The 25020-nt window shown below is 41.8% G+C and overlaps 2 protein-coding genes across 2 annotated transcripts in view; one reads left to right on the top strand and one right to left on the bottom strand.

Moving 5' to 3' along the window:
* Positions 1–14916: 14916 nt before the first annotated feature.
* The window catches only part of emsy (EMSY transcriptional repressor, BRCA2 interacting), a 58623-nt gene continuing 48519 nt past the window's right edge, over positions 14917–25020 (bottom strand). Inside the window, 2 exon segments of the mRNA XM_079567039.1 lie at positions 14917–15117; positions 17612–17974. Coding sequence (XP_079423165.1) covers positions 14944–15117; positions 17612–17974 — 537 coding nt within the window. The 3' untranslated portion in view covers positions 14917–14943.
* LOC306970217 (uncharacterized protein) lies at positions 19648–23840 on the top strand (the record flags this gene model as incomplete). The annotated part of the gene is made up of 8 exons (XM_079566096.1): positions 19648–19654; positions 20350–20451; positions 20624–20764; positions 20841–21055; positions 22097–22426; positions 22500–22665; positions 22747–22871; positions 23314–23840. The coding sequence occupies 8 exons, from the start codon at positions 19648–19650 to the stop codon at positions 23497–23499; spliced, it is 1272 nt and encodes a 423-aa protein (XP_079422222.1). The 3' UTR covers positions 23500–23840.

Genomic DNA, 25020 nt, shown 5'->3' with positions numbered 1-25020 from the left:
AACATCTGGGCTGAGGACGAGGAGCTACAGGGCGTAACATCTGGACTGAGGTCGAGGAGCTACAGGGCGTAACATCTGGACTGAGGTCGAGGAGCTACAGGGCGTAACATCTGGACTGAGGTCGAGGAGCTACAGGGCGTAACATCTGGACTGTGGTCTTCAGCGTTGAACATCCTTGACTGGACGGAGGAGGCGGTTTGGTTTTCATCTTCAGAAGCTTCTGGCTCCTGAAGGTTCGGTTCAGTTTGGGGGAAACTGGTTCGTGCTCTTGCCGCTCACACAACAGCCCTTTTCCTTTTTTTCCTTTATTTATTTTTTCCGTATAAACATAATCCGAAGTCGAGTGCGGAGATGCTTCTGCCACTTGATGGACTCTCTGAGTGAGAAGAAGCTTCTGAAGTGAGGGTTATGTTCCTGCACAGACCAGAGGAACTCTTCACCGAGAGGCTCGTTTGCTCCAGCAGCACTTTTGTAAAAACACTTTTGAAAGTTCCGACTGAATAAACGGACAGAAATGAAGAATATCTGAAGCACTACCACAGACTGAAACACCTGAGCACTGGAGCTGACGGGGAAACAGCAGAGGGCCGAGTGCACAGCCTTGGGGGACGCCCACACTCAGCTACACTGTTCTGTAAAGCACATGTTATAACTATGGCTGCACCGTTTGAAAGGAAAGTCATGTATTTACTTTACTCAGAGACGCTGCAGCTGAAAACTGGGGTCAAAGGTTAGAAAAAACTGTCTCTCTACGAAGTTCATCCTCTGACCTTTTGAGCGGGAGATTTATCCAGGAAGTGACTCTTTTTTTAAGTTTTTAACATTTTGAAGAAAAAAATGAAAAATTTGCAAAAGTCTGGAACAGTTTGGAAATGTTTTGACATTTTTTAAGATTTTTAAAAAAAATTAGAAGATTTTGATTATGTATTTATTTATTTTACATTATTGAAACTTTTTGAAATGTTTTGAATTTTTTTGAAAAGTTTAAAAGTTTTTGATAATGTTGGATAATTTTGGAAAAAATTAGTTTTTTTTTTTTACATTATTGAAACTTTTTAAATATTTTGTTCATTTAAAAGTTTTGAAAAGTTTGAATAATTTTGGAACAGTTTGAAAAAGTTGTAAACATTTTGGAACAGATGAAAGTTTATTTTTCCTTTTTTAAAGGACATCTTAAAGCCAGTTAGTTAACTTAGTTTTTATGTTAATTTTTTGTATTTTATTTTTGTACATTATTGAAACTTTTAATGTTTAGAATTTTTTGGAAAAGTTTGAAAGTTTTGAAAATGTTGGATGATTTTGGAAACATTTTTTAAATATTTTTTTTAAATTTTTATTATTTTTTCATTATTAAAACTTAAAACAAATATTTAAAAGTTTGGAAGTTTTGAAAAGTTTGGATAGTTTTGCAAAAGTTTGAAAAGTTGTAAACATTTTGGAACAGACGAAAAGTTTTTAAAGTAAATGTTGAATTTTTTTTAGAAAATTTGGAATTTTTTCTTCTTCTTTTTTACATTTTTGAAACTTTTTGAAATGTTTTGTATTTTTTGAAAAGTGTTGAAAGTTTTGTAACGTTTGAATAATTATGGAACATTTTGAAAAAGTTCTGAACATTTTGGAACAGATGAAAAGTTTAGTTTTAAATTTTAAAGCTAATTAGTTACTTAGTTTTTAATGTTAATTTTGATTTTTTTTTGTACATTATTGAAACTTTTTTAATGTTAAGAATTTTTTGGAAAAGTTTTTTATTATTATTTTTTTCTTTATTAAAACTTAAAAGAAATATTTAAAAGTTTGGAAGTTTTGCAAACTTACATTTTTGAAACTTTTTGAAAAGTGTTGAAAGTTTTGGAACAGATGAAAAGTTTTTAAAGTAAATTATTATTATTTTTTTAAGAAAATTTAGATTTTTTTTTTGTTTGTTACATTTTTGAAACTTTTTGAAATGTTTTATTTATTTATTTTAAGTTTTGCAACAGTTTGTAAAATGGCTCCCTGATCTTTCCCACGCTTTTTCATTCATACTGACAGGTTTGGTATCCACGTGTAGCAGGACAGACTCTGTAATCCAAATATGGTCATTTCCTTTAAACCTGAACATGATCAGCTCATGTTTCCTTCTGCAGCGTCTTCATGTAAACAAACCCACAGCTTAAAGGATGTTCGGGCAGATGTTCTGGCAGATGTTCGGGCAGATGTTCTGGCAGATGTTCGGGCAGATGTTCTCCATGTTTGTTGTTTCTGAATGTGAATCGTACAAACACTAATGTTCTGAATCTGTTTGGACTGAGATGTTTCTGAAGCTCAAACTCACTACAGGAAACGACTGCACTTTACGCCTGTGACACTAACGAAGGATGTTTTATATGTTTTATTTTTATATATTATTTACAGTCACAGTGAATTCATGAAGGACTTTGATATATTTGTATTGTTTTATATGAAGGAACGTGAGATTAAATCTTTAGTGCTGAGACTTTGTGTGACTTTGTTTAATGTTCTGGTTCTGGTCAGAAACACGAGAACCAGAAACACGAGAACTAGAAACACGAGAACCAGAAACACGAGAACCAGAAACATGGATTCTTCTCATATATTTTTATTTTATTTACATTTCTCCCTCAATTTTCTCTCATTTCTTCTTCATTGTTTCCTCACATTTCAGCACGACTTTTTCTCGTGACATTTCTTCACATTGGAGGCAAACTCAGTTAAAATCAGAGCTGGCGACATATTCTTTATAAAAAACATTATTTTCGATTCAATCCCCCCCATCGCCATTTAAGAATATATATATTTACTGTACTGGACTGAGCAACAAACATGCTTATACCATGGTCTGGGTGATACTGGATTCTGATTGGCTGTTGCATTATTTTGGTGTAACCGCACACGTAGTCCGGTAGTTAAATCACTGGGATGTCACTCCGCTGTGGCGTCGCCATAGCAACGCCTGACACAGCTGAATCAGATAAAGGCGTAATCAGTGACTGACAGGAACGTGTGAGATGGATTTAGTGTTTGCTAAATGTTTGTAGAGGAGAGTGAGCAGCTAGGTTAGCTACTGTTAATAACATATGAGCTTTACATTTCTATTGGAAACGGTTAAGGCTATTCATCATTTTCAGGCGTACATAAAATGATCCTGCATTGAAGCATCTTTGTCTGGATTAGTAAAGTCAAACATGTTAGTTTGAGTTGGGGGGGCCCAGGTGTGAGCGACTCCACCGCAGCTGTTTCCATAAACAGTTGAGCTGGTTGAGCTAGCTAGCTTTAGCTTCAGGTTAAACCTTGTAAAAGGTAAATAACTGGTGCCCACGAGTGCCGCATATCGGTGTTTCCTTTCAGGGAAAAGTGTTTCCGGGTTAGTCCTGTTGTGTTGTGATTCTGTGCTGATGTTGTGTCGTTGAGCCTGACTGAGATCCTCGTAATAGCTGCGGAGAATGACTCGCTTTGAGACCAGCCTTCAGTGACCGGCTAATAACCCACACAAAATAGTCCCGTAGTCTGGCAGATTTAGTGACTTTAGTCAATGAAAAACACATTTATTATAAATGTTAGGTTTGTGGGACCCTGGTATAAGCGGATTAAACAACGAGGAGCCGCGTTAGACGTTATAATGCAGGAGGAACAACACTGTGTCGGGCGTTAGAACCGTCTAACGCGGCTCCGAGGTGTTTAATCCTTACTTATTGTATTTAATTAAAGTGCATCAACATAAATAAACTTGAACACTGAGAAGTCACTGAGCAACAAAGATTGTTAAACATCCACATTATTGTTACAACAAACCATCCTGAGGTGGCGCTGTTTGTCCTTCTGAGCACGTTTGAACAGCAGGACCTTCTTCCTCTGAATAAAGCCTCATGTTTGTTCACTCGTGGTTCAGCAGAGAAACGACCTCCAGGACATGTGGGGCCATCCTGTACCACCTGGAGACAAGAACACTCTGGAACATCAGCTCACATTCCTCCCTCAGAGTTTGTGAAAGCGCGAGCTAATGAGCGCTCAGGGCGCCGCTCGCCGCCGCCTGGAGCGCTCGCCGCCGCCGCCGCTCGGTTTGTGTGAAAGTGAAACCTGAAACACGAGCGCTCGGCTTTTGTCCGGGGAGAATCTCACAAACTTCCAGCGATCGAGCGCTGGGTGTCGGCCGTGTCCCGGGGCCGCGAGCCGCCGTTCGTGGAATCTGCTTCGTACGGAGTTTTCCAACAGGATGAGAGGAAGTTCTAACCTTTGAGAAGATGATTCACGTTTATATCAGGCTCAGTCTGATCTAAAGTCTCCAAAGGTCCTTCACCATCAGATGTCGTGTCCTCAAACTAAACTCACCGCAACGTTTCCAAAAGCCCAAAACTTCCCCGCAACAACTCCTGAACAGTTTCTACTAAATGAAGCAAAAGCACAAACTGTCGTCTGCTTTTTGACCATTTTTTCTACTTTTTTAACATTTTTTTCTACTTTTTTGTCAATTTTTTTCTACTTTTTAAACATTTTTTTTCTACTTTTTTTAACAATTTTTTTCTACTTTTTTAACAATTTTTTTCTACTTTTTTAACAATTTTTTTCTACTGTTTTAACATTTTTTTTCTACTTTTTTTTACATTTTTTTCTACTTTTGTAACAATTTTTTTCTACTTTTTTGACATTTTTTTCTACTTTTTTAACAATTTTTTTCTACTTTTTTAAACTATTTTTTTCTACTTTTTAAACATTTTTTCTACTTTTTTAACATTTTTTTCTACTTTTTTAAACAATTTTTTTCTACTTTTTTAACAATTTTTTTCTACTTTTTTGACAATTTTTCTTATTTTTTAACAATTTTTTTCTACTTTTTGGACAATTTTTCTACTTTTTTAAACTATTTTTTTCTACTTTTTTAAACTATTTTTTTCTACTTTTTTAACTATTTTTTTCTACTTTTTAAACAATTTTTTCTACTTTTTTAACAATTTTTTTCTACTTTTTTGACAATTTTTTTTCTACTTTTTTAACAATTTTTTTCTACTTTTTGGACAATTTTATTCTACTGTTTTAACATTTTTTTTCTACTGTTTTAACATTTTTTCTACTTTTTTAACAATTTTTTTCTACTTTTTTAACAATTTTTTTCTACTGTTTTAACAATTTTTTTCTACTTTTTAAACTATTTTTTTCTACTGTTAAAATGTTTTCTACTTTTTTAACTATTTTTTTCTACTTTTTTAAACTATTTTTTTCTACTTTTTAAACATTTTTTTTCTACTTTTTTGACAATTTTTTTTCTACTTTTTTAACAATTTTTTTCTACTTTTTTGACAATTTTTTTCTGCTATTTTTTTTAAACACAATTTCAGCTTTTAAGGCAATTTTTCTGCTTTTTAAACATTTTTTTCTACTTTTTCAACCATTTTTTTTCTTCTTTTTGACCATTAAAAAAAAAGGCATAAACAAAACAGAAAAAAATAGTTAAAAAGCAGAAAAACTGGTGAAAAAAGGATGAAAAAAAGGTCAAAAGAGGTAAACACAAAACAGAAAAAAATGGTTAAAAAAACAGAAAAAGCTATGCTAAATTAGCTCTGATCGTTAGCATTGAGGCTCCTCCCCCTAACGCCTTCCTAACTGACAGCCGTATTCGGGAGCTTCTTATCATGACGCACGGGGCCAAAGCCCAGGGGAGGCGGAGTTTGAGGATGTGGAGGCGGAGTCTGGGCGGGTCAGGAAATGGCCGTGCGTCCGGTCTGAGCGGAAACGCTTTCATCACCGAACGACAAACACACACGACGACAAAGTTCATCACGACAGAGACAAACGGAGAGACTTTTGTTTCAAACATGGACGAACCTTCTGTCCGGCCCCCCCTAAACGACCCCCCCCCCCCCCCACAAATCACAGAGAACTTTCAACATTATTAGAGTTAAATGGGAGAAAATAAGGTAGAAATACTGTCAATGCACCCGATGAGGTCATAACACCGGCATCTGAAGGAAGTGGAAAAAGAATCATCGTTTTCAGGAAGAAATGACATAAATCTACTTGAATGAACAGATTAAATCTAAGGTTTGAGTGGATTTGGTCTGATCTGAGATGAGATAAAACCTTTAGTCGTCGTTATTCTCTTAATTCAGATCATTTTGTGTCATTTCAAGTGAAAAACATTTTTTTTCTGATTCCAAGTGGGTTTTATTGTTGTTCCGTTGGCGCTTTAGCGTTTGTATCTTGTATTAGTTCAAACCGACTCAAATTCAACATAGAAGAACTTTAATTCAAGCCGTTTTAAAGGGGGGGTATTCTGCAAAATGGACTTTTTCCAGCTTTCCATCCTGTTATTCTGTCACTCCCTCATTAAAAACATGGCTGAAGTGTTGCCTTGGCACATTCACGTATTTCTGAGTCATCTGTAAAAACTCTGATGGCGGCCATTTTAGGGACAGGTTTGCCTGAGTCCTCCTAGGAACGCCCCCACCTCCTGGAGACGCCTCCGAGCTTTGGTCACCAGCCGAGTAACCAACCACTGCTCCTCAGCAGAACCCCCTCCCCACTGATGCCACAGACAGCGTGTGGAGGGGGCGTGTCTAAAGGCTCAGAGGTTCTTAAAGAGACAGAGGCCTATTTCAAGACATTCACTACAGCCATTTTGAGAGAGACATTTTATACAAGGCAGTTATTCTAATTTACTGCATTTACAGACCAACAGAAGGTTTGTCATCATTGTAGTGTGATATAGACTGGTGCTATGGGACTGAAAAAAGCAGAACACCCCCTCTTTAAAGCAGAACACCCCCTCTTTAAAGCAGAACACCCCCTCTTTAAAGCAGAACACCCCCTCTTTAAGGCAGAACACCCCCTCTTTAAGGTATTTATCTCATGATAGTCATGTTTCAGTGTTGGGCTTCAGCGGCTTCGGCCTCGGTCTGTTTACAATAAAGAAAATCGGCCTCTGCCAGGAAAGCTCGCCTCCCCCTGGAGTAGTGGATGTTTGGTGACGTCAGTAAAGAGGGGGCGGAGTCAGACCTCGTGATCTCACAAACTCAAACAGTTAAAGAGAATCTGCGACGGTTTGGAGCTCGAGTCTGAGGCTCCAGAGGAATGTGTTTGTGTTCAGGAAGTGCCCACTTTAAAACCACAGCCTTATCTTCTCCTGTTTACTGATGGAGCCCCCGCCCCCCCCCCGGCCCCCGCCCCCCCCCGGCCTCCGCCCCCCCCGGCCCCCGCCCCCCCTCCCCCGGCCTCCGCCCCCCCCTCCCCCGGCCTCACGCTGAGATCAAGGCTCGGGGTAAAAGGGTTTAAACGTCGTCATGTTCCAGAGAAAGTCCAGATAAAGAAACACAAACCAGAAACACGTGTCCGTGCTGCTGACTAACCACTGGGGCGTCAATGACTTTATATTTCCCATCATGCATCAGCGTCTGTGACTAAAGAGGAGGAATAATGACCAGTCTTACATTAGAGTAAAAACAGACGCTGATACTCACAGGTTTGGGATCCACGTGTAGCAGGAAAGGCTGTCGTCCAAATATGGGCATTTCCTTTGTGAACATGAATCCGATTCTGTCGTAAAATCGTAATATTCAGTTTCTATAAAAACGTTGTTTTTCCCTGAGTTTGTTTTGGAGCCGGTGGACGAACAGTTCAAGTGTCTCAACATTAGATCTGAGTTCTTTCTTTTGTTTCGTCCTGTTTTTATTCTTATTGTTTCTTTTCCTGGCGCCGTGTTCGCTTCTTTGTGGCTGATTTTGTTCTTTTTCCATCACTTTCAGATTTGGGAACTGTTGCCACAGATTAGTTTAAGAGTAACTAAGTTACTTTACTGATTACTTTAAAAGTAACTAAGTTAGATTCTAAGTCATTGTATTAGTTACATTCAGTAATCCCTCACTTTAACCGTTACGTCCTGAAGTCACGTGTTCCCGTGTTTAGGCTGAAATCGTGACGTGTCACATGACGTGACGTGTCACATGATCTCGCCGAGATTCAAAAAGAAATGTTTTTTTAAGGAAATGATGAAATAGTAACTCAGTTATTTGGAAAAGTAACTTAAATCTGACGCGCTAGATTACTAGTTACTAAAAAGTACTTTACTATAAGTAACTAGTTACTAAAAAAAGTACTTTACTATAAGTAACTAGTTACTAAAAAAGTACTTTACTATAAGTAACTAGTTACTAACAAAAGTACTTTACTATAAGTAACTAGTTACTAAAAAAAGTACTTTACTATAAGTAACTAGTTACTAAAAAAGTACTTTACTATAAGTAACTAGTTACTAACAAAAGTACTTTACTATAAGTAACTAGTTACTAAAAAAGTACTTTACTATAAGTAACTAGTTACTGCATCGCTGGATTCGGGTGAAATGAGCTCAGTTTTATTTCCTGGTTTTACAACATTTAAAACATTGTTTAATCGTCTCAGAAACAGAAACATCTGGAGGAAAAAGCCGTAAATTTGTGCTGTTTTTATGATGATCTGACACAGAACCAGATGTTTTACACACGTCATAAAACACGTTTATTCTCACGGACCTGAAACCAGAAGAACTTTTACTTTTCTCAGGTCGATTACATTTAAAAAATATTTACATTTGTCAAATTCCAGAAGAAAAAGAGACAGAATTTTCTGCAATTTTTTTTTTTTTTTTTCCAAAACTTCACAGCATGATGCTGGCCCCCTCCTCCACAGCAGCCTCAGACCCAGACCTGAGCCTCAGACCTGAGCCTCAGACTCAGACCTGAGCCTCAGACCTGAGCCTCAGACCCAGACCTGAGCCTCAGACCTGAGCCTCAGACCTGAGCCTCAGACCTGAGCCTCAGACCTGAGCCTCAGACCTGAGCCTCAGACCTGAGCCTCAGACCTGAGCCTCAGACCTGAGCCTCAGACCCAGACCTGAGCCTCAGACCCAGACCTGAGCCTCAGACCTGAGCCTCAGACCTGAGCCTCAGACCTGAGCCTCAGACCCAGACCTGAGCCTCAGACCTGAGCCTCAGACCCAGACCTGAGCCTCAGACCTGAGCCTCAGACCCAGACCTGAGCCTCAGACCTGAGCCTCAGACCCAGACCTGAGCCTCAGACCTGAGCCTCAGACCTGAGCCTCAGACCTGAGCCTCAGACCCAGACCTGAGCCTCAGACCTGAGCCTCAGACCCAGACCTGAGCCTCAGACCTGAGCCTCAGACCCAGACCTGAGCCTCAGACCTGAGCCTCAGACCCAGACCTGAGCCTCAGACCTGAGCCTCAGACCTGAGCCTCAGACCTGAGCCTCAGACCTGAGCCTCAGACCTGAGCCTCAGACCTGAGCCTCAGACCTGAGCCTCAGACCTGAGCCTCAGACCTGAGCCTCAGACCTGAGCCTCAGACCCAGACCTGAGCCTCAGACCTGAGCCTCAGACCTGAGCCTCAGACCTGAGCCTCAGACCTGAGCCTCAGACCTGAGCCTCAGACCCAGACCTGAGCCTCAGACCTGAGCCTCAGACCTGAGCCTCAGACCTGAGCCTCAGACCTGAGCCTCAGACCTGAGCCTCAGACCTGAGCCTCAGAGGTCATGAGGCGTCGTAGGAATGTTGTGCATAAACGTTTCTGAAAAAATCTCTCTCATTTTCTGGAATTTGACAAATGTAAATATTTCTTTATTTCTATTTGACCTAAAAAAGTAAGAGTTGCCTCTGGTTTCACGTCCGTCAGTGAAGGAACATCTGGAGAACACTGTAGTTTTGAAACACAAGATCATCATGTTTCTGGCGTGTTCCTCACTGGTGCTTGTGTTTCTAGCATGTTTCTTGCATGTTCCTCACTCATGATCATGTTTCTTGCGTGTTCCTCTCTGGTGTTTGTGTTTCTTGCGTGTTCCTCGCGTGTTCCTCACTCATGATCATGTTCCTCTCTGGTGTTTGTGTTTTTGCAGCTCAGTCGGGCGGCGTTGTGAGTTGAGGGGGCGGTGCCTCTCCGCGCGCTCTGATTGGCCGGTGCAGAGGCATTACTCAGCGTGCCCCCCCCCCCCTCACACGGGGAGAGGTCGGGGGTCGAGTTTACAGAGGAGGATTCAGGAGGAAACCTAAACACCGCTCTTCATTTCCAGAGATTCTAAAACAATCCAGTCGCTCAGTAACAAACCCGAGTCCGTCCTGGAGCTCAGAGAAAGACCTGACTCAGACCTGAACTCAAACATCAGATCAGAGGAACCGGGACTGATCCAGGTGTGAGAGACTGTCACGGCTGCAGAACATCCAGAACCAGGAAACACCACCAGATTAGTCCAGTGCTCTGGCCTCTGCACTGACGTCACTCAGAGAACAGAGTTTAACCTCTTAACCCCCGCCTGAACCGAGAGGATCTTTTTCCTCACGTCAGATTCCTTTACCATCATTTTTTTGTTGGGTTTTCAACTCATTTTCTAACTTTTTTATCACATTTTTAGTCTTTTTTTTAATGTCATTTTTTGTCACATTTGTGTAATTTTTTTTCTAATTTTTTTTCTAATTTTTTATCCAATTTTTTTTTAACATTTGTCATTTTTTGTCACATTTTTTTCAATTGTTTTCAAATTTTTGTCATTTTTTGGTCATTTTTTGGTTAAATTTTTATCACATTTTTTGTCACATTTTTTTCACTTTTTTGTCATTTTTTGGTCAATTTTTTTTCACATTTTTTGTCATTTTTTGTAACTTTTTTGTCACATTTTTTCACTTTTTTTCGTCATTTTTTAAATCAATTTTTTGTCAATGTTTTCTCACTTTTTTGTCACATTTCCATCATTGTTTTCGTCTCAGTTTTGTCGCTTTTTTCTCACCTTTTTCCCAGAAGCTTTTGGATTGGGGTAAAGCCAAACTGGAGAAAATGCTCTCGGTTCAGGCGGGAGTTAAGGGGTTAAAACAGCTGCACTGAAGTCCATCTCCGACATGTTCGAGCCGTATGAACCACCTCCGGTCAGGGAGGGGGAGGGGCCTCCTGGTGGTCCCAGAGTCAGGACTAAACACGCTGAGGCTGAAGCTAATGTTTAAATCCAGGCTGGAAACAGTTCTTTTCACCCGTGAATGTGAAGTGTTTGATCTGTTTCTCGCCTTTTACTGTTTTTGATCCTTTTTTGTTGATGTTTCATTGATTTGATCTGTTTTCTTGTATTTTTCTGCAGCTGTGAAGCTTTGCACGGCCTTGTAGGACTTGTAGGACTTGTGCTCTACAAAGAGAGTTGCCCTGGAGTAAAGAGACTCTGGAACATGATCTGCAGGTTCATTCATGTAAATAAAGTCAATAAGAGAAACTATTAAAGCATAAACATCAGCACAAACTACACTTTCACCATTTTATTTACACTTTATTCCACTTTTCCCGGATTCTTCATTTTCCCCTAAATTATGTTTCAAAAAAAATGTTTTCCTCATAGAAAAAATAAAAATAAATCATCCCACTTTATCTCAAATCTTCCTTTTCCCACATTTTTTTTTTTTTAACCAATTTTGCCAAACTTTCCCCAAATTTCCTGCTATGTTTTTTCCCAATTATTTTTAAATTTTCCCCATTTGTTTCTCACTTTCCCCCAAACATTTCCCCCAATTTTTCTCCAGACTTTTTCCAGTTTCTTCTCCTGTTCTTTTGGGGTTTTTTCCCCGACGTTTCTCGTCACTGGAGATAAAGTGGAGATAAACTGAGGATAAAGTGGGGATAGACTGAGGATAAAGTGGGGATAGACTGAGGATAAAGTGGGGATAGACTGAGGATAAAGTGGGGATAGACTGAGGATAAAGTGGAGATAAACTGAGGATAAAGTGGGGATAGACTGAGGATAAAGTGGAGATAAACTGAGGATAAACTGAGGATAAAGTGGAGATAAACTGAGGATAAAGTGGAGATAAAGTGGAGATAAACTGAGGATAAAGTGGAGATAAACTGAGGATAAACTGGAGATAAAGTGGAGATAAACTGAGGATAAAGTGGAGATAAAGTGAGGATAAACTGAGGATAAACTGAGGATAAAGTGGAGATAAACTGAGGATAAACTGAGGATAAAGTGGAGATAAACTGAGGATAAACTGAGGATAAAGTGGAGATAAAGTGGGGATAGACTGAGGATAAAGTGGAGATAAACTGAGGATAAAGTGGAGATAAACTGAGGATAAAGTGGAGATAAACTGGGGATAAACTGGGGATAAACTGAGGATAAAGTGGAGATAAACTGAGGATAAACTGAGGATAAAGTGGAGATAAAGTGGAGATAAACTGAGGATAAAGTGGAGATAAAGTGGGGATAGACTGAGGATAAAGTGGAGATAAACTGAGGATAAAGTGGAGATAAACTGAGGATAAAGTGGAGATAAACTGGGGATAAACTGGGGATAAACTGAGGATAAAGTGGAGATAAACTGAGGATAAACTGAGGATAAAGTGGAGATAAAGTGGAGATAAACTGAGGATAAAGTGGAGATAAAGTGGGGATAGACTGAGGATAAAGTGGAGATAAACTGAGGATAAACTGAGGATAAAGTGGAGATAAACTGAGGATAAACTGAGGATAAAGTGGAGATAAACTGGGGATAAACTGAGGATAAAGTGGAGATAAACTGAGGATAAACTGAGGATAAAGTGGAGATAAACTGAGGATAAACTGAGGATAAAGTGGAGATAAACTGGGGATAGACTGAGGATAAAGTGGAGATAAACTGAGGATAAACTGAGGATAAAGTGGAGATAAACTGAGGATAAAGTGGAGATAAAGTGGAGATAAAGTGGAGATAAACTGAGGATAAAGTGGAGATAAAGTGGAGATAGACTGAGGATAAAGTGGAGATAAAGTGGAGATAAAGTGGAGATAAAGTGGAGATAAAGTGGAGATAAACTGAGGATAAAGTGGAGATAAAGTGGGGATAGACTGAGGATAAAGTGGAGATAAAGTGGAGATAAAGTGGAGATAAAGTGGAGATAAAGTGGAGATAAAGTGGAGATAAACTGGGGATAAAGTGGAGATAAAGTGGAGATAAAGTGGAGATAAAGTGGAGATAAACTGGGGATAAACTGGAGATAAAGTGGAGATAAAGTGGAGATAAAGTGGAGATAAACTGGGGATAAACTGGAGATAAAGTGGAGATAAACTGGGGATAAACTGGGGATAAACTGGAGATAAAGTGGAGATAAAGTGGAGATAAACTGGGGATAAACTGTGGATAAACTGGGGATAAACTGGAGATAAACTGGGGATAAACTGGGGATAAAGTGGAGATAAACTGGAGATAAACTGGAGATAAACTGGAGATAAACTGGGGATAAACTGGGGATAAAGTGGAGATAAAGTGGAGATAAAGTGGAGATAAAGTGGAGATAAAGTGGGGATAAAGTGGAGATAAAGTGGAGATAAAGTGGAGATAAACTGGGGATAAACTGTGGATAAACTGGGGATAAACTGGAGATAAACTGGAGATAAAGTGGGGATAAAGTGGAGATAAACTGGAGATAAACTGGAGATAAACTGGAGATAAACTGGAGATAAACTGGGGATAAAGTGGAGATAACCTGGAGATAGACGATACGTGGCCCGCCTCTAGGGGGAGCTACTGAAGTGCAGACGCCGTGGCCACAAAGTGAGAAAACGGTCCTTGAATGTAAAACAATGTGGAGAAACCTTTTTGTGATGTTTTTAGTTTCTTCTGTCCCTTCAGCGACGTCACAGACGCAGCAGAAACTCTCAGATCCACTCGTTTATTGTCAGCTTTAAATGAGTTTAAATCGGTACAAAACAAAAGCACAAAAGCCGAAACTGCGGTATCTACAAAAGCACAAAAGCAGAGACACTTTCCTCGTCAAACGTCTTCAAAATGTACAAAACACTCGGCCTTTAGTCCCAGAAAAGTCCCAGAAAAGTCCCCGAAAAGTCCCCGAGCGCCGAGTCTCCGAGGTCACGGCGAGCGGGACGTCCGTGTCAAGTTTATTTTTACAATCCGGATGTTTTTTTGTCACCGTTAAACCAGACCAGGCTTAACCTCTTAACTCCCGCCTGAACCGAGAGGATCTTTTTCCTCACGTCAGATTCTTTCTCCATCATTTTTTTGTCGGGTATTCAACTCATTTTTCTAACGTTTTAATCACATTTTTTGTCATTTTTAAAAAAAAAAATTCTCAAATTTTTTGTCATTTTTTTTGCAATTTTTTATCAAATTTATTTTTTACATTTTTAACAAATTTTGGTCATTTTTTAATCTAATTTGTGTCATTTTTTTGTCAAATTTTTATCACATTTTGTTCATTTTTTTCATCAATTTTTCGTCACTTCTTTGTCACATTTTTGTCACATTTTTATCAATTTTTTGTGATATTTTTGCGACTTTTTCATCAATGTTTTCTCACTTTTTTGTCACATTTCCATCATTGTTTTCGTCTCAGTTTTGTCGCTATTTTCTCACCTTTTTTCCAGAAGCTTTTGGATTGGGGTAAAGCCAAACTGGAGAAAATGTGCTGGGTTCAGGTGGGAGTTAAGGGGTTAAACCAGACCAGGCTTAGGTTCTGCCAGATATAAAAAAAAAACATCAAAGTATCCAACACATGAACCAAAAACTCTCCTCTTCAGATCCAGGTTTTGATGCTGTCGGTCCAGGACTAATTCTTTTTCTTTTTTACACATTTTTACAAACTTGTTTCCCTTAATTTTGCCATGTTTCCCCCACAGACTTCCCTAATGTTTGCCATTTTATTTATTTATTTTTGTCATTTTTTTGCCCCATTTTCTTTCTTAACTTTCCCACATTTTTACTGTTTGTTTATCACTAATATTTTCCCATTTTTCCCACATTTCTTGACCTCAAAGATGAACCTGATGCTGTAAATGTGCAGATCTTATCATTATATCGTTCAGGCGTCGGCTGGCCGGAGGGAGTTGAACCTAGGGCTGTGGGAGTTGAACCTAGGGCTGTGGGAGTTGAACCTGGGCCTGTGGGAGTTGAACCTAGGGCTGTGGGAGTTGAACCCAGGCCGGTGGGAGTTGAACCTAGGGCTGGCCGGAGGGGCTGGCCTCGTCGTTGCTGCTGTCCGCCTCCGTCTCCATGGGACTGTCCTCCTCCAGCTGCTGGCTGGTGTAGTTGGTGATCTCCAGGAAACCGCTGGGCTCCACCACCACGGACGACTGGGACGAGTCGGGCAGGATGGAGTACTGGGGGATCACCTGGACACGGGGGGGGGTTAGTCCGGTTAGATTTGGGTAAAGCAGCAGAACTGGAGAAAATGTGCTTAAGTGTATTTTTAATCAGGGGCGTTTTGAGAATCAGATTTAACGACTGGATCTGTCGGTGCAGCAGGTTTACGGCCGTAATGCTAACGCTAAGCTAGGCTACAATCGATAAACCTGGCGCGAACACCTGTTGCTAACACCTGTTGCTAACACCTGTTGCTAACACCTGTTGCTAACACCTGCCGCTAACACCTGCCGCTAACACCGACCGCTAACACCGACCGCTAACACCGACCGCTAACACCGACCGCTGACACCGACCGCTGACACCGACCGCTAACACCGACCGCTAACACCGACCGCTAACACCGACCGCTAACACCGACCGCTAACACCGACCGCTAACACCGGCCGCTAACACCTGCCGCTAACACCGACCGCTAACACCGACCGCTAACACCGACCGCTAACACCGACCGCTGACACCGACCGCTGACACCGACCGCTAACACCGACCGCTAACACCGACCGCTAACACCGACCGCTAACACCGACCGCTAACACCGACCGCTAACACCGACCGCTAACACCGACCGCTAACACCTGCCGCTAACACCGACCGCTAACACCGACCGCTAACACCGACCGCTAACACCGACCGCTGACACCGACCGCTGACACCGACCGCTAACACCGACCGCTAACACCGACCGCTAACACCGACCGCTAACACCGACCGCTAACACCTGCCGCTAACACCGACCGCTAACACCGACCGCTAACACCGACCGCTAACACCGACCGCTAACACCGACCGCTAACACCGACCGCTAACACCGACCGCTAACACCGACCGCTAACACCGACCGCTAACACCAACCGCTAACACCGACCGCTAACACCGACCGCTAACACCGACCGCTAACACCAACCGCTAACACCTACTGCTGATGTTTTATAACACAGCGCGTCTGTCGTCTCTACGGCTTCAAAACTGACCCCAGAACAGCAAAGACAGGCCTGTGTTTGTGAGCGCGGGATAACGTGTGTGTCCCGATTGGTCAACGGTGTCAACAATGTCACAACACCGCAGCGCTAGCTTACTGCTACTACCAAGCTTCAACTGGGCTATAGTTCTGTCACATGGAGAGAAAAGTTGGCGACAGGAAGAAGCGGGACGTGTTTCAGTGGATTTAATAAGAAAAGGAGACGGGCCTCAGGATGGAGGAGAAAGCGGGGAGGCTAGCCACCGTTAGCAGCCGTTAGCATCGAGATGAAGCTAAACAGTTCGTCTCCAAACTCAGTAAGAGCCGCTAAACTCTGCTCGTGGTTGAAATGTAGCTGGAAAAGGTGGTTGTGGTGAACTTTTGCTGATATAAAGTTGTGCTGTTTCGTGTGTGGGGCTGTGGCCATGAAATGAGTTGTTTGTGCCGCTGGTTTAACAGAGAAGTGAAAAAAGGAGGCACGGCCGTGTTTTTCTGTCTTTATATCACTCTGTCATTCACATTTGTGTCGGTAAAATCACCCACGTTTCTCCCGTGCGTTTGATTTTGGACGCACGGGAGAAACGACAACCACCTTTTCCAGCTACATTTCAACCACGAGCAGAGTTTAGCGGCTCTTACTGAGTTTGGAGACGAACTGTTTAGCTTCAGTCGCTAACGGCGGCTAGCCTCCCCGCTAACGGCGGCTAGCCTCCCCTCTAACGGCGGCCAGCCTCCCCGCTAACGGCGGCTAGCCTCCCCTCTAACGGCGGCTAGCCTCCCCGCTAACGGCGGCTAGCCTCCCCGCTAACGGCGGCTAGCCTCCCCGCTAACGGCGGCTAGCCTCCCCGCTAACGGCGGCTAGCCTCCCCTCTAACGGCGGCCAGCCTCCCCGCTAACGGCGGCTAGCCTCCCCTCTAACGGCGGCTAGCCTCCCCGCTAACGGCGGCTAGCCTCCCCGCTAACGGCGGCTAGCCTCCCCGCTAACGGCGGCTAGCCTCCCCGCTAACGGCGGCTAGCCTCCCCGCTCTCTCCTCCGTCTCCTCCGCTGTCTCCTCCATCCTGAGGTCCGTCTCCTTTTCTTATTAAATCCACTGAAACACGTCCCGCTTCTTCCTGTCGCCGACTTTTATCTCCATGTGACAGAACTATAGCCCAGTTGAAGCTTGGTAGTAGCAGTAAGCTAGCGCTGCGGTGTTGTGACATTGTTGACACCGTTGACCAATCGGGACACACACGTTATCCCGCGCTCACAAACACAGGCCTGTCTTTGCTGATCTGGGGTCAGTTTTGAAGCCGTAGAGACGACAGACGCGCTGTGTTATAAAACATCAGCTGTTTGTCAGAATCGTGAGTCGCTCTGACGATTCTCAGTCGTTAAGTGTGAACCCCCAGACGTTCTATAATCGCACCAGTCGTGTAGTGTGAGCCCCCCATTCTATATAAAATCGTTTTCTAGAAGAGTCGTGTAGTGTGAGCTGAGCTTTAGAGGCATAAGTTCATACCTCGATGACGTCCATGTCCTCCTTACTCCTCTGGGCTGCCAGGCTCTGCAGACAGCTGTACTGGGGGCCCTTAGTGTGGGAGCTGCTGATGAAGGGCCCCGCCTCGCTCTTCCCCAGGGGCCCCAGGGCCTTGGCCAGGGGCCCGCGGTCGCTGGAGGAGTCCACCACCATGGGCTCGGTGCAGGGGTCGATCTCCGCCTCCATCATGGAGATCTTCAGGATGTCGGACACGGACTTCTCGGCCGAGGGCCCGGCTCCGCCCCCGCTGGGCTCGGGGAGGAGCTTCGCCGACGCCTCCGCGCTCGGCAGGAGAGCGCTCCCAAAGGTGATCTTAGTGACGGTGGCGCTCTGCGTGATGATCGGCTGAAGGACAGAGGAACATCAGGACCTTCTCAGTTTATACTCAAATATACAGGAGTTACAGGAACATCAGGGAACGGAAGAACGAGTGAGAACTGTGATTTTCCTGAGAAATGTTGCGATTTGATTTGTGATTTTTAGATTTGAAACATTTCAGAGGAAACTCGGTGGTTTCTGGAGCGGCTCCATCTTCTCCACTCACTCCGGTAGAGGCCTTCTGTGGAGCAGAAGTCCGTTTGGTGACGTGAAGCTCCTGCTCTGAGGTCAGACATTAACGACCCGAGCGAGTCAGTAAAAGGGAAGTGTCCGAGAGGGAAATGGAAAGTAAAAGCGGCGTCAGAGGTGTTGTGACAAATTTGGTTAAAGTTAAGCCAGGAAACTAAGTTAGCGCCATGCGGGCCTGGCCCCCTGCTATGTGACCAGACGGACAATAGATAAGATGGGCCATCTCCATCTCACAAAAGATCCAGATCCTGGGCAGGGTCGTTTCGCACCTAAAAGACAATAGGCCAGCAGGGCCATCTTATAAAGCATGACAAAAGATCTCTCTCTCCCCACCGCCAGCCTGATTTCATTCCCAGGCAAAGCGCCTCTTGGCCGCTTGCATTTACATCTCCAAATGTATCACCATGTCATTGTTCTGTTGTACCGCCTTTCATGTATGTGTATAAGAAGAAGAAGAAGAAGATCTTTATTTATATAGCATCTTTCACAGACTTGGTCACAAAGCGTTTACATGAGACAATTGAACATTCACTCCACACTCGGTGGTGTAAACTACGTTTGTAGCTTCAGTTTCCCCTGGGGGAGACTGTCAGACGTCTGCGCCAACAGACCCTCTGACACCACCACACATTCACTCACACACATCATACATCCTGGCCTATTGTGCATGTTTTTAGTGGTAGGGGAAACCGGAGTGCCCGGAGGAAACCTACGCAGACACGGGGAGAACATGCAAACTCCACACAGAAAGGCCCAGGTGGGAATTGAACCCGGACCTTCTACACAGCAAATCTTCCGGTGTTAATTTTCCGGTGTAGGTTGTATTTTGCACTATCTAGAGTTAATTTAACACTTAATTTATTAAAAGTGACACTTGTAGTGTGAGTGTTGGTGTTGATTTTCATTGTTAAACGGGTCTTGCACTGCTAGTGTTAAACTTGACCACACCCTTCATTTCCGTGGAGGAGGAGACTCAAGCCTCGTGAAGGCGCAAACTGTTTTCTGCCGTCGCCATTTTTCTTGTCGCTACGGTAAGATTTCTTTGCTCATATTCTATGTTTTTTGGAAAATTTAGACAGAGATACCGACACGAAGTCTTAGTTAGTAATTAACATTTGTACACAGAAACATTATGGATATTTTGAGTTGAGTTTTTATTTTTTTGTCGAAATTTCTGGTCCCGAACAAGAACAGCATTTAATTTAATAGTCTATCACTTTTTTTTTCAGTTACAGTCGTGTTGTCAACTGCTGCAACAAGGCAAAGGAGAACGGTAAGTTTTACCATGCCTGTGTAAATGCTGGAGTTACGAGTGCAAGTTGTACGATTTTTTTTTTTTTTACATACATGTCTTTAAGATTTCAATGGACTAGTCACTAAATTTGTCCGGGGCCAAGGTTTAGACGTGTTTTATGATATTTGGCGACCCGTGTTTTTGAGGCTGTTGGCGTATGCGAGGTTAGAAGTTGAAGTGCACTGTTAGCTTCATTCAGGCTTCGATGCTAGGTAGGCCGCTAGCCTAGCGTGGGCTGGAGACGGTGAGGCACCAGGGTCCTGCCGCTGTTCGGAGCGGAGTTTCTCTTTATCTCCCGGAATATACGATAGAGAACGCACTGAGTGGACGGGTAAGGTAAGTCGTCGTCGCGCAATGTTGTTGTATTCCCCAAACGCAACCTCCTAAAAGTTATCGCTATTGTAAGGCACGCACGGGCGTTTCAGAACCCAACTTTGCTAATCTGCGTGTCTTCGTTTGAAACAAGGTGGAGTATACTGGCCATCGTTCTTTAGCTTGTGATTGTGCAACCAAGAGACATCTCCTGTGACTCAAATACCTGTAATGCTGATTCCTATACTGCCTATCAGATATGACTGGAGTGGAGAATACAAAAAAAATAGTACTGAATGACTGTGAGTTTAGCATTGATGTATCAGGTGGACAGACAAATTATAAAACATAAAAATGCTTTTGGTAAGTTCTTGTAGTTTGGTAAATATATTAGTCAGTGTGTCGTTAGGCGCCAAGATAATGTATTTGTTGCTGTGAACTATTTTGTCATTGATACTGTATTTTTACAAATAACTTTTAGATTTTTTTTTTTATCTACCAAATATAAACACACCTTGATTGTATGATGATTTTGTTTTTATTGTAGGCTGTGATATGCTGGTTCCTGTAGAATACCAGACAGTGAGCAAGTGGGTCAAGGTGCCAAAGACAGAAGATGTCTACAGCTACTCAGGCTTTATACAAGAAGGTAATGTGATTGTAGCTGTTATAAAATCTATTGATTTTAGCATTCTCAAATTGACCGTTTTATATGTTGCTAATTTCACATGGTAAGCACAAAACACAAATTTGTAATGACTTGACTTATGTCTGATTGTTTTTTTGTTTCCTGATTAATTCGTTTTTTCTTCTTTTGCTAGTACGAGCAAAATTCAATCTGCCGGATTCCACAACCTTGATCTTAAAGGACTCTGCAGGAGTTGAAGTGGATCCTGACATATTTGATGAACTTCTGAAGTCTGTACAGGTGTCTTTAAAAGCCTTCACTAAAGAGTCCAACGGTGAGGGATGCAAGTAATTTTCTATTGTTTCCCCTTAATTGTTTAGTCTAACTGCACATCTGTTTTGTTTTTGTAGATGACCAAATTGAGGATTTGTCTTCAGATGCCTCACTCTCAGAAGCTTCATTCTCAGAAGCTTCATTCTCAGAGTGGTCTCCATCACGTGCCTCTATTGCATCATCGGGTTCGGGTTCAGGCTCAGGCTCAGGTTCGACAATTATACTGGAATCAACCAAAGCTCGGAAAAGACAACTGCTTGAAGGTCCGCCTGACAGCAGTGTAGCCAGAGATGTAAGTGTTTTTTTTTGCTAAAATATAAATATTATTCTGTATGTGTAACATGGATATTTTGGATTGTTGTTTCAGATTGTTCAGGCAGCCCTACACTCAAAACCAGGTGGCGTGAAAATATTCAAAGAATATGACCAGAAAAAATCCCTCTCTGATGGCACAAGAAAAATAATGGTGAACATACTTGTGGCAGACATGGTAGAGACTCATGGGTAAGCTAACGTGCACTTGAAAAACATGTTTGTTTGTTTGTTTGTTTGTGCATTTAAGGTAGCAATTTACAGTACTTGAATTTGAAATAGTTTTCACTATTCTTTGCCGTCTTGAGTCAAACTCAGCACATTTTTGCAGGTAAACATTGTTTTTGTTAAATTTGTTTAACTGAGATTCATAATGTCTTCTCAGGAGGATCCCCCCAGTGAAGGCCCGTATATTGTATGCCCTTGGTATAATAACGTTGTTTCCAAACTTAAAGGATCCAGACTCAAAGAATGGATATGTATGTATAAATGAAATTTATTTTATTTTTTTATTTTATTCCCCTTGATCTAAATTTTTTTTGCATTTAAGTTGATAATATGTACTAATAAGGGGTTTCAGACAGCATGTGTATTGCAGCATTGTACAGGTCTGTAATGTTTTATTGAGAAGTAAAACTAGCATCTCAATTTTATATTTTAGGCCTATAGAATGCAGTGATGTAAACTGAAAGCCAGCTATCTGTTTGGAGCATTCTGTCTCATTAGTCCAGGAAGCATTCATGGTTGTGAAGCTTAAATTGTCGACTGGACTGGGTTTGGTTGAGTGGAGCACATTTAACGTTTATTCATAGAAACATCTTCGCTCTTGTGGTCAGAATTTGCCTATTCTGACTGCAAGAGCTCAGAAAAAGAAAAAGCCATACCCAGACGATTTAGCGTTCACAACGGTTTATTTTTTACGGTTACACAGTCATAATCCTGTTAAATCATTTAGAAGTGTAATTTATCACAAAATCTGGACTCAGAGTATTTTTCTTTTGTCTTTCTTTTTTTTTTATAGGAACACTTCTATGACCACCAGAGTGGTCTCGGCTACCTGGCGTATAGGCTGAAAACTGTCCAGCGCAACTCTCCTGATGACGCCAAGAAATCAAAGTCTTCTTTTCAAGAGGGCCCAAAGACTCCTCGTCCAATAAGTACAACTGTGAGGCAGCTGTCTGGTGATGAATGTAAAGAGGCCATGTCTATGATGAGGCATTCTGCTGACAAGAAAATTGTGAAAGAAAAAATGATGGCAACATTTCAGCATAGACAAAAGGTGGTTCAAGATCCAGCCACAGCCTCTAATGTCCTGGACATGTTTCCAAGATTCTTGGACACCCCTGGCTTGGTAAAGCAAAGACTGCATTTTTGCATGCATTAATGATGCGATATGATATTATTAACTGTTTTAATATTTTTAGATTGATCAAGACTTCACACTGCTCTTTGGGGAAGAACTGTCCAGGAAATTCCTTGCCAGGTGGCCAACATTCTTCAAACCAAGAATAATTTCAGATTGCAAAAATCTAGCTCAAAGTGCTCACCTCACTGACCTACTCTTGTCTGCACAGAAGATTGATGGTGGTGGTAAGCATGAATTGGACATATTTTAATACGAGTATCAATTATGTTATAAAAAAAGTAATGCTTTTTGTCAATTGTTCCTAGTTTGGGACTCTGAGGTGGCTGGTCTCCTTTTACTTCTTCATCTGCTGCCTCCAACATCGAAGGGTCGTAAAACATCAAAACAGAGTTCCTCCGATGCAGTTAATCGACTGGTGAAGTTTCTAAAGGTACGCCCCCTTTCAAGAATTCAATGTTCTTTAAAGCTATTGTATGCTAGATTTTTTTTTGAGTGCACATGTTCAAATAAAAATAATGGGTTTTAATAACAATCAATTCTGATTAGCTGATGAAATGTTACAATTTCAATTTTTTGTAATATCAAGATTTGAAGAAAGCTTGTTTACCTCAGATCTGGAGTTCGAGCATGTTTATTAAATATTTACCCCAAAAAAGTGCATTCCATAACTTTTCATGTTTGAAATATGTTTTGTCTTATTTTGTGTGTTGTCTGCTTTGTTTTTTGTGAAGCAGGTGGGGCAAAGCATGGAAACCTTCATCCGAGATACTGATTCTGTCCAGCCCTTTCTTCTGTGCATCGGAGAAAAAAAGAACAGCCTGCAAAATTTCTACATCATCTTGGATCAAAAAGTCATCCCTTGCTCAGTGCAGACCGGAGTCGCCGCCTTTGATGAGCTCTTCAAGGCCCACTTCGCTTTTGCCTTGTCCTACGATGAGGCGCTGCTCAACTTCTACACATTCATCCAGACCACCGTGTACGGCATTGACATTGGCAGCATGAAGGAGAGCCCTCGGGTCAAGGAAATCCGAGCAAGACTTCTCAATACTGAACTTTAAGGTATACATCTTTGCCTTGAAACATGCCAGAATACAGGTGTTTCATCTGCAGGGTACACCACACAAGTTGTTCATTGTTATTTAGACATCTGAAGTTTCAGCATGGTCTGTACCCTGGGAGGTCATTGCGTTTGAAATGTGGAGAACAAGGATGTTCATTTGTGTTTTGCACTTATTCTGGTTATCAACGGCACTTAAATCGAGCTCACCAAGACATTGTTGATTCAGGTGGGGACAGATTTGAACCTGTAGCTATAGTTGGACCCTCTACATCAGAGCCAGTCAATGTGGATCCTACTGTTACTGTCACGGCTCCCATTCCAATTGAAAGAAGACAAATACTGGACATGTGCAGCTCTATTATAGCTCAAGTTCAAGCCTCAGGAGTCCCAGAAAGTACTGTCCAGTCATTAGTTGGTTCAATGGAGGAACTGGTCAGGGACATCCACACACATACAAAAGAAACTGTTGTTGAATGTTTATCTGGTGCATCTAGTGAAACATTGGGAAATGTCCAGGAATGTTTTGACCAACTGCAGAATCCATTTTCATGTCTTAACACAGAATCTAAAAGAATGCGATATTTTGAGAAAAAATGGAAAATAGTTGAACCTGTAGAGCATATTCTTGGTGTCCGCTTTGACCTTCGTAGAGACAAGACGACAGGTGGATACAGGCAAATTCCTGTCAATGACAAATTCATGTATGTACCCATTATGGGTTCACTTTCATCCATGTTTAAGAACAGTGAACTGTGCAGCAGTTTTATGAAAGCAAAACCCCATCAAGAGGGAGTGTACAAAGATGTTAATGACGGTTCTTATTTCAGAAATCACACTTTATTTTCACAGCAAGAATATGCTCTTCAGATCCAGCTCTACTATGATGATTTTGAAACTGCCAATCCCCTGGGCTCAAAAAAGGGTGTACACAAACTTGGCTGCATTTATTTTACATTAAGGAATTTGCCACCTAAGCTAAATTCAGTGTTGATGAACATTCATCTCGTTGCTCTCTTTCACTCAGAGGACTTAAAAAAATATGGCTTTGATCCCATTCTGAAGCCCCTTATTGATGATCTAAAGATTTTGGAGACCGAAGGGGTGCTGCTTCCGTTTACTGATTCCCCAGTTAAAGGTTCAATATTTCAGGTGACGGGTGATAACTTGGCTTTACATGGCCTGTTTGGTTTTGTTGAGTCTTTTAGTGCTAATTATTCTTGTCGCTTTTGTTTAACGGATAAGACTGAGTTGCAGACAGTTTTTAGTGAAGATCATCCTGGTTTAACTTTACGTTCAAAAGACCTCCATTCACAACACTGCAGTGCCATTCAACAAAATCCTGCACTGGTGCATACATATGGTGTCAAAAGAACCTGCCCACTCAATTCCCTTCAGCTGTACAATACTACAAACAATTTTGCAGTTGATATAATGCACGATCTATTGGAGGGTGTGGTACAGTATGAGTTGAAGCTTGTGTTTCAGTACTTGATGAAGAACTTCATATCCTCAAATTCAT

This window comes from Gobius niger (assembly GCF_951799975.1).
Source record: "Gobius niger genome assembly, chromosome: 11".
In the NCBI taxonomy this organism is placed as follows: Eukaryota; Metazoa; Chordata; class Actinopteri; order Gobiiformes; family Gobiidae; genus Gobius; species Gobius niger.
This window is presented reverse-complemented; position numbering and strand designations above follow the sequence as displayed.